The 9,822-nt window shown below is 43.0% G+C and overlaps 1 protein-coding gene across 2 annotated transcripts; it reads right to left on the bottom strand.

Annotated features, from left to right (window-relative positions):
• Nucleotides 1–2: 2 nt before the first annotated feature.
• On the bottom strand, nt 3–9,781 carry LOC117439023 (dynamin-1-like protein). Of its 2 annotated transcripts, XM_034074705.1 has the most exons (19): nt 9,591–9,781; nt 8,917–9,058; nt 8,431–8,477; nt 8,285–8,356; nt 7,417–7,503; nt 6,927–7,089; nt 6,154–6,274; nt 5,726–5,857; nt 5,073–5,279; nt 4,747–4,867; nt 4,224–4,379; nt 4,028–4,117; nt 3,855–3,947; nt 3,135–3,188; nt 2,852–2,914; nt 1,632–1,763; nt 1,438–1,547; nt 753–912; nt 3–667 (listed from the first exon to the last, which is right to left on the bottom strand). In XM_034074705.1, the coding sequence occupies exons 1-19, from the start codon at nt 9,690–9,692 to the stop codon at nt 611–613; spliced, it is 2,109 nt and encodes a 702-aa protein (XP_033930596.1). In that variant the 5' UTR covers nt 9,693–9,781; the 3' UTR covers nt 3–610. The 2 variants fall into 2 exon arrangements, with proteins under 2 accessions (XP_033930596.1, XP_033930597.1); XM_034074706.1 differs by lacking the exon at nt 2,852–2,914.
• Between the last annotated feature and the right edge of the window lie 41 nt (nt 9,782–9,822).

Raw genomic sequence — 9,822 nt, 5'->3', positions numbered from 1 at the left:
TCTTTGCAATTAAATACCTCCATTTATTCTGCGAACATACACAAAGAATCACAGTGCACCATCGATTTCACATGTAGGCAGATATGTAAACATAAGACAGGACTTACCGCAGCAAGCAGTGCTCGACATTATCCTTTTTAAATAACACATTAATAGATAAAAGCTTCAGGTGGAAAAATAGTGACAGGATGACGGGCTTTCTATACAAGTACAGTGTCGGAACAACAGTGCAGGACTAACATCTAGAGAACTGATCCTGCTGATTACATTATGACTTGAGGTTTCATGGTTTCTACTCCTATATGAAACTGTTACAGATAAATGTTTTATTTTCTTATATAACCTAGAACTGGAAAGGTTACCTGATTGCAATGCTAGTGGTGGCAGCAAACTGACGGTACCTTTGCTGCACTCTATCCTGCAGTAACTAACAGAAGCAGCGCATTTTCACAACACTGAGCATTTTAAATAAACCATTAACTTACATTTCTTTCAGGTGGCTTGTAAGCCAAGGAGACCTACTTTGAGCAGGGATCAGAACAGTGCATTATCATGGTTGCTAATCCAAACTTCATGTTCAGACACGGTGAGGAGAAACCAGGTTCACTCCTCACCACAGATGTGTTTCCCTGATCTCAGCAATCACCTGGCTGGCTTTTTGCAATGCCTGTGGACAAAGTAAATACACACACAATGAAATGACTGATAAAGCAAACACCTGACACCATGGAGGGTACGGGAGTGTATATTACCTGTAGCATGTCGGCAGCCTCCTTGCGCCGCTGAGCCATGTCCTCTGACTCAGTGAGCAGCTCGTTGAGGAGGCCCAATTTATACAGCTGGCCTACCAGCTCGCTCTGGAGGCTGTCCTTCACATGGTTCACCAGGAAGTGCATCACTGCTTTGGGCACACTGCGAGGGAGAAACGAGCCAACAGATGGTTGACAACCAGGAGGCAAGAAGGCCGGCTGATTGTGTTCTCCCCCAGATGGATGGGGGGGGGGGGGCGAGGTCTGACCCTGTCTAAGTACAAGCTGTAAAATACATGCAATTAAAAGTAGCTCTGGTGTGGGGCTACACTCCGAGAAAATGGCTAATAAAAATAAATGTTGGAGGATATAAAAAGAGAATCCAAAGCAACATGTAGGTAGTGAACCAATTCTTGTTTTTCATATGATGGCTTCAAAGCTACAACCGATAAGAAGAAAAGGAAATAGCTGGCAACATTTTATATTTTTCCTATTGTAATTACGGTATTTTGTTTAAGGTGCTAACCTCTTCAAATATTATGACAGACACAAAGTTTACCTTCAAAAACCATCATAAACTTTTGAATGTTAAGAATTGAGTACAGCCCTACTAGTTTAATCAGCTAACCACTGGTGGTGTTATTAATAGAAACCAATCCCCAGGCTTCTGAGGCGCGAGCTGGCCTACCTGTCCTGGATATTCTTGCGAACGATGAGGAAGTAAGACTTGATGAGGCGTTCGATGACCTCACAGTCCCGCTGCTCACGTGACGACAGCTTCCTGGCAGCCGGCACAGGCTGTGGGGGGAGACGGTGTTTTTAGTAATGTTACCTGCAAAATATCTTTCATTGTGAGACATGTTGATAGAGTTGTTTAGTTACCACATCCAGCAGGTTGACAGCTCCTCTAAGGGGGCTTCCAGGTCTGGAGCTGGGGGCTTCGTCTCCTTTCTTCAGCATCCCCCTCCAGTTCCCTGTGCCGTCCTGCTCCCCCTGGGGCCCGGCGGACGGGGCCTGAGGAGCAAAACAAAAAAACCATAAGAACAACAGACATCCCCCAGGCCATCATTATGGTATGTAGCAAAATGACAGGTTCATATGCAATAATGCAAACACAGGGCAAACAGGCACAAACGACATAAGCTCCCACGACTGAGCAGAGTACAGCCAGTAGTTGTCATCATCCTTCACAATGCTGCTCTGAGCAGAAATGCTAACATTAGCATGCTCATATTCTCACGACAACACTAGAAGGCTAGTGTAATGCCAAGGTACATCAACAATCTTTGTTTAGCGTTTCAAGCTAATGTTAGCCAATTAGCATTGAATACAGAGTAGCTAAGGCATCAGAGAGGTAAATGACGGTATATCAAAAAGCTAAGGGGCTTAAGAGTTATTACAATTCATCCAGAGGGAAGAAATGCATGGCAGTCCCTTCAGTTGTTGAGAAATGTAATTAAAAAAAAAAAAAAAAGCTAAATGTATGGTCTTGCAAGAGGTTCACCAAGGCAAGTGGGTTTTGTCCTACTTGGCCACCATGAATGAGAAACATTTCATGGCAATCTATTTAATGAATAGCTGTGGAGATATTTCAGTCTGGAATAAAGCGTAGACTGATATTGCCATCCCTCTAATGAGCATCATATAGAAGAGAGACCCGTGGCCTGTGTTGGCCTCGTGGCCGGTGTTCTCCCGTCGCTAAATGCTCTCGAGTTAAACCTAATAATCATTTGAGAGAAATTGGAATCTAAATGATTGGGTTATGGCCCAAAATGTGTTGTGAGGTCGGTAGATGTGTGTGTCAATAATGAAGAGAAAATCCCTGCAGGCGTTTTGTGAGACATCACGTTCATGAGAAAGGGATGGACGAACAACACAACGCCTCCGGCCGCAGCAGAGGAGGCGATTAAAGGTTAAGAGGAGGAAACAAAAGGAGAGGAAGGCATTTCTGTCAGACAGGTGGAGCACACTCTGCAGGAACACAGCAGTGGTGAGAGCACACAGGCTGAGGGGGCAACACAGCGCGCAGCACACAGAGCAGAGTGCATGCCAGCAGCAGCCCATGCTCATCCATCCATGCTCCACCAGCGAGCTGGGCCCACCTTGGCCCCCTCCATGTCTGCTCCACCCGCAGGAGGCTCGCCAGCCGGGCCCCTGCCAGCAGACTAGCAGGAAGAAGAGAGCAGGAGAGGAGAGAGAGAGGAAAGAAGCGATGAGGAGAGGAGGCTGGCAGTGGAAAGCCTCTCTGAGGGAGATGTGGGATGAAATAGCTCAGTGGAAACTATCTCACAGGTCCTCATCCTGTGACTAACACCGCACTAGTCCCATTTAACTAAGTATTAGACCAGCTGATAATAAATGATAAAATAAGGATGTTTCTTTTACCTTGTCCCTGGGCACTGCAGAGGGCAGCTCTCTCATCCGGTTTCTCCTTTCCTCCTAAAAAGCACATGTTGCAAATTATTATTAAGTCATTCTAAATCTTAAAGAAAAATTCTTCTGATTATTCTGCTCCTTCCAAAAAATATTTGTGTGTACCCATCTGCTATTTTTAAACCTTTGATGTTTGTCTATGATTTCCTAAGTATCCAAAATAACCTTTCCCATATCTCAAAATAAATCTCAACTCTGAAATGTAAATTTGAATTTAGAGAAATGTAGAAACCAAATTATAATATGAAATGTTCTAATTGAAACAATTTGCACGAAGGAATTTAAATCCATATAACATATGAATTCTCAAAGTATATTTTGTTGACTTTTTTTTATTTGGTAAATGTTTTATTAATGAATGAATACAAGCTACTTTAATTCTACGGACTACCTTTTTAACATGTCTGTAACATTTTCAAAATAGTTGAAATCAGGTTTTCAGAAACGTAGTCGGAAAAGGCAGAAGGTCAACTTTTTTGCTATAATTGTAGTTGGGTTTGTTTCTTTTGCTTACATGCAAACAGATGAAATGACATCTATTGCTTTTTAAATATACCTACAAATATTGACATAGAACTCCAGGCCTACAAATAACACCATGTTTCCACCTCTCCTCTCCTCTTCATTAAGAAAAAAGATGGTGTATGTTGGAGGGTGTGGTTGAGTACCCACCTCTATGTTATTGTTCATGATCCCACAGGCGTCTGCAAAGTCTGGGTGTTTGGTGTTGATGTAGGCCAGCTCTATGGCCACCAGGTTGTGAACCTGAGAGAGAAGAGAGGAGTCGGAGTTATTCAGCGTCTCATGAAACTCTGCAGCTGACACAAAGACGACGGTGATGCTACCATGTCGTTGGTGATGGGCAGCCTCTTCCTCAGGAGGGAGGTGACGACTTCCACTATGGCCTCGTGCAGCTTCGGGAACCTCTGCAGCTCCTGCAGGACGAGACATGATGAGTGTGTGTGAGTGTGTGTGTGTGTGTGTGTGTGTGTGTGTGTGTGTGTGCGTGCGTGCGTGTGTGTGTGGAGCAGAGCTGCTGACCTGGGTGCTGTAGTTGCTGCAGTGCTGGATGATCCTCTGCATCTCCTCGTGGACCAGCTCCACGCAGCGCAGGCTGGGCTCCTCCAGGCGCTTCACCTGCTTCTTCACCAGCAGCTCGAAGGAGATCTCCGGCACAAACAGGGACGGACGCGGGCCCTGGGGAAGGGGGGGGGGGGGGTTAGCAATAGTTAGCTAGAAAGGAGAAGTAATTTATTATGCGCCATATATCTGAGGAATTGAACTATAACTTTTATTCATGTATTTTTTACCTGTGTTTTTCTATATTAGCTTTTTTCATGTATATTTTATGCTCTTTGCTTTTTAATGACTGTTTTTAAATGCCATTCTATAATGAGATTCTGCTGCACTATTTCTTAATGCTCTTAATGTTTTCATTTTTGTAAAGCACTTCTAATTGAATTGTGTTGAAAGCCATATACATAAATGTGCCTTGCCTCGAGCAACTTGTGTAAAGCTTTCCTCTGTGCTTCCTTCACTAATGATCAGTCACAGTTATGCTCACTGTTGCGTTCCTGATGGCGGTCAGGATGTCGATGGTGCCGAGTCCTCCCAGAGGATCCACCGACTCCAATGTCCGGCCAAAAGTCTCGTGGAATATGTAACAAATCCTGGCTCCGCCGCACCTGAAAAATATCAGCGGGGGAGGGGGGTGTAAGCTGTGATGTGAACCCCACGGCCTCCTCTCCTGTCAGCTCTTCCTCTGTGCGTGCCTCAACTCATAAGCTGAATCATATTAAATGATGAAACCAATGCAGTTGTTTTGCACATTGCTTCCCTCCACTCTGCTGGATTCACAGCGCCCCCCAGTGGCCAAGCGGAGGTACTCACAGCTCGGCCGTCTCGATGTACTTGGCCGTGCCCTCGATGGTGTTGCAGTACTCCGCAGCAAACTTGGTGATGAGCTGCAGCAGCGTGGAGCTCTGGTCCTCCACCGGCTCCCCGTAGCTGCTCAGCAGGGACTGGTACTGGGAGGCCAGCACGTTGATCCGGGCCTTCAGCTCGGGGAGGCAGTCTCTGATGTGATGCATCAGCAACCTGACAGGAAGGAGGAGGGCAGACGCTTCAGGGACTCTGTCAAATTATATTCTGAGCTGTGATTGGTCAAGCTAAACGAATGACAAACAATTTCGCAGAGGGAACGCCAACATAACTTAGAACGACCGCCCGAGGAGATCAGGGCAAACTGTCTGCTCTTTTAAATCTCTTTAATGTGTTTTTATTTGTGTTTTTTACTTCTGTTTGTTTTACTTTCTGTTTTATTTAAATGTTGTTTTTATTATTATGTGAATGCACTATTATGTGAAGGCTAAATAATTAAATCAAATTAAAGTAGAAAGGACATTTTTCTCTTTTTTACCGATAAACTGACAAATGGATTTTTTCCTAGTCCTTGTGAAATGTTATACAGCGTTTCTATACACCTGTTTCTGTTTCTTTATACACATGTACAATTTGTCTTAGTAATATTTGGACCTTTTTACCTGTTGAGGGTTCTGGCCAGGTATTTGGTTCCGTTCCTGCTGGCGAGAGACGGATATTTCTTCTGCAGGAAAGCATGTTCGTCTCGAATGGCGTCGGCCACAGACTTCTTATTGTTGATGTCCAGCTGGCTCCTGAATTTTTAAATACAATAACACGTCAACAAACAATCCTTTGCCACAAGTCTTAAGTTGCCTGATGTGTATCATCATATTGTCACTTATTCATTAAACTCAACCCAATGACAATGGATTTAAATATTTTATAATATAGAAACATCCCACGCTGAATTCCTTTATCATTGTCAATCCAAAAAATATACATATTGACATCCAGCATTAAATAAGCATTATAGATGACCCTACAGTCCCTTGTGTCTGCTATGAGTGGTGAGTTGTATCAAAGTGTGTTCAGTAAGTAGTTTCCTGACCTGTTGACCACTCCAATGAGTCCCAGTTTCACAGGAATGACTCGGCCCATGAGCACGTCCATAGCGTCGGTGCCGGCGTCCATCAGGTCCAGCTTGGTCACCACAGCCAGGGTCCTCCTGCCTGGAGAGCAGAGGGGGGGCAGGATATTTAACATAGGTAAAAGCATTAATACTACAGTGTAGAAATATGAAGTAAAACCCTGCAGTAATTGTTTTGCTTAAGTAAAAGTACAAAAGTATTAGCATCAAAAGATACTTCCAAAACTAAAAGTATTCATTATGCAGAATTTTTTTTTTACATTTCTTAAATTATATTACTGGATTATACGAGTGATGCATTCATGTGTTCATCATTTAAATCTTGTAGATAGTAAAGGTTAAACTAACTTTAATGACTTTTTATAGGGGATCCAAAAGTATTTATACTTTGTATTAATAATCTGAATCTGCAAAGTAACTAATAACTAATTTTGTCGAAGTTAATGTAGTGATAACAGAGAAGAAGCATAAAGTATTATAAAATGGAAATAATCAAGTAAAGTACAAGTGCCTTACAACTATACTTACAGTAAGTACAGTGTGTGAGTACATTTACTTTCTAGCACTACTGGAGAATTAAAGATCACATACATTTACAATACAATTAATTTAACATTTGCTGTTTTAGTCTCAATTAAAAATGGTAAAAGGTCAGCGATTAAGTTTTATTCACCCACCAAAAATGAGGTATTTATAAAAGCTTATAGTAATTTCTCCCTTCCAGCTTCCCTTACCGTCGGGGTCGACCTCGCGGGCGACCTTCAGAGCCTCCGAGGTGGCCATGTCGGTGTTGGCCGCAGAGACAGCCAGGATGATGCAGTTGGGGTTGGAGATGTGCTTCAGGATTAGATCTTTTATCTGAACCTCGATGTCATTGGGCTGATCACCCACGGGCACCTACAGGGGTCAACACCAATTAAGAAGAAAAGACACAGTAAATCTCAATTTGATGTATCACAAACGACAGCGGGGGGGATTTCTCAAATGAAGACATGTCCAACCAGAGGAGGACAAAATCAGAGCCTGCTCACACTGTGGCAGCATGCGGTTAGGAAGCATCAGGACCCCGTTACTAAATATCAACAGACTGTAGCATGGAAATGAACACCAGCGGTTATATCTGGTATATCTTGTAGTCGTTTTAGTGTTGTCGAACACATTTCCCCGGGGGTACGAGATGATTAAAGCCTTGTCACGGGGAGTAGGAAGTACAGCATGCGTTACCTTAGTGATGCCAGGCAGATCCACCAGCGTGAGGTTGACAACGTGAGGAGAGAATATCTTCAGATGAATGGGATCATCGCTGATGCCCTGCAGAGCGACAGGAAGAGACGACGTGTTCCGAGTGTTTAAAAGCTCAGCACTCCATCACAGGGCACGTCACAAGATTTTTTAAATGCTTTTTGGCAGACTTGGCCATTTTGGGTCAAATCTGATGATAGCATCGAGAGGTTTTATTTATTCATATTTTCATCTTTAGGTATCCACGATAGCCCCCGTGTGTGCCTCTTGTGTATTGTAGAAGTTGAGCCAGAAAAGTGAGCAACCCAATTTATTTTTCCTACCGTTATATGATACCCGTTATATAATAAGGGCCTTGTTTTGTACTGAAAACAATCACTGTTTTTGTTTTTTTAAATGTACAGGACTCAACATCCATGATTGAGCCTTATATGCAAACTGAACTAACTTTAAGACACATTGTTTATAGATAATAATGGAAACGTTCTCCTCTCCTTTGTAACGTCTTTGGTTAGCTTCTTTTTAGGAACATCCACCATCCACACACACATCCAGACACCGCTTCCATTCTCACAGCCCAGCTGCCACTCATTCACCCTAATCATCACCATAGCCCCCCCCTCTCTTCCTCTACCCATGAAAGGCAGACTGATTCCCCTCTGCAGCCCCAGCACTGCCCTCAATAGGCGCTGCTCCTTATTGCAGGGTGAAAGTGACATTTACCTCATGCTTGATGTATCCGAGTGGGTTACACGTGTAATACATTTGTTTCCCATCAACAGTACTTGATGGTTGAGACACCAACATTTCGGGTTCCTTATTAAACAGTATAGATGTAAAGCCTTCTCACCTTATTAGTCCCCGATATCCGCTCCGTCTCATTTTCTATTTCTTGCCTGATTTCATCAAAATCTGAGAAGATCTGCAAAAATAAAAATAAAAAAACAGCATAAATAGAAGCAAAGGTAAAGAGAACTTATTAAATATTGTACATACCTGATTTTTTGTGTGCAGAAATTTGCCCCACTCTTCACCTTCTCTACCTATGAGAGAATCAAACAGTATGTGTTACAGTTGTAGCGTAGAATTCTCTTAGCTATAACAACACCAAAGACAACTACTAAGGCTAACGGAAGCAATGGACACCTTACAGTGACTAGGTTGGTGACTAAAGCAGCTGGAAATACAAATGTAGCTTAGAAAAGGAGGGGGCGGCACTAAGAAGCTAATCCAGGTTATTTGGAATAAACCTGTACAATGCACCTTTGTAAAGGCACAGTGCTTTTTTTCACTCTCTGGCATCTGCAAATGATAAGAAACACAATCACAAAAACAGAACTTTAAAACCTGCAAATGATATAACTTAAACAAACTTGACACAAAAAAAACAATAGGCTTGTTCCTGGAAGCAAAATCAAAAGACAATGTGTGACTATGGTCCTTGGTCTAAGACACTGCTGACAGAGGGATTTCAGGGCTTACCGCCATCTTCATGTTTCCTGGCATCTCCAGGTTCTACATGGACCAGTTGGAGGATGAGAGGCCGCCTGGTGACGACGCCGGTCCCCCGAGGAAGAAGGTCCCGGCCCACCAGGCTCTCCAGCACCGAGCTCTTACCACTGCTCTGTAGACAGAAAACAGATACACACAGCACAGGTTAGATGAATAATGAACCAATGACAACTTCTCCTTCAGATTGAACACACCACTATAGCCCTGATATAGAATAGATAGAATTGGAGGGATGAAACCCTCTTTAATAGTCACACATGCAGAGCACACAGCACACACAGTGACATTTGTTCTCTGCATTTAACCCATAATATACAAGGGCTACAGCCACAACACCTAAATGCACCTGTTTTTAATACAGATAATAACCTGGTGTTGGCTAACAGGGGCTTGGTTGTGGATGAGGCTCTAAAAATAGCACTGATTAAATATGATTAAAATAGATTTCTGCCAGACAGTGCACACTTTGCAAATGAATACATACAGTCATCATGCATATGTCGACAAAGGCCTCAATATATTTACTTCTCTGTTAACTATTGCTCTAAAAATTACAATATCTCTTGTAATAATGTTATATTTAACTGTGCATGAATTATGGTATAACATGGTTCTCTTGCTAGCATGCACACAGTCATTTTTACCTGAGTCCCTACAACTGCTATCTGCGGCAGCTGTATGATATCCGCCCCCACTGTGTTGAAAACATCTTGAAGCTTGTTTATTACGGGAATAAGAGCCTCCATGCTCGCGGTTTATGAGTACAATTAATAAACCTAGCTAATTTCGTGATGGAGCCAAAGTCATTCAATGTCCCACTGACACCACCATTGCAGCAACACCCACTGGAATATAGCTGTTGTGTGGTGTTGGGAG

The sequence above is a fragment of the Pseudochaenichthys georgianus genome, chromosome 23 (assembly GCF_902827115.2).
Source record: "Pseudochaenichthys georgianus chromosome 23, fPseGeo1.2, whole genome shotgun sequence".
Classification (NCBI taxonomy): Eukaryota; Metazoa; Chordata; class Actinopteri; order Perciformes; family Channichthyidae; genus Pseudochaenichthys; species Pseudochaenichthys georgianus.
Note: the sequence above shows the minus strand (reverse complement) of the source record. Positions and strands in the feature narration are given on the sequence as shown.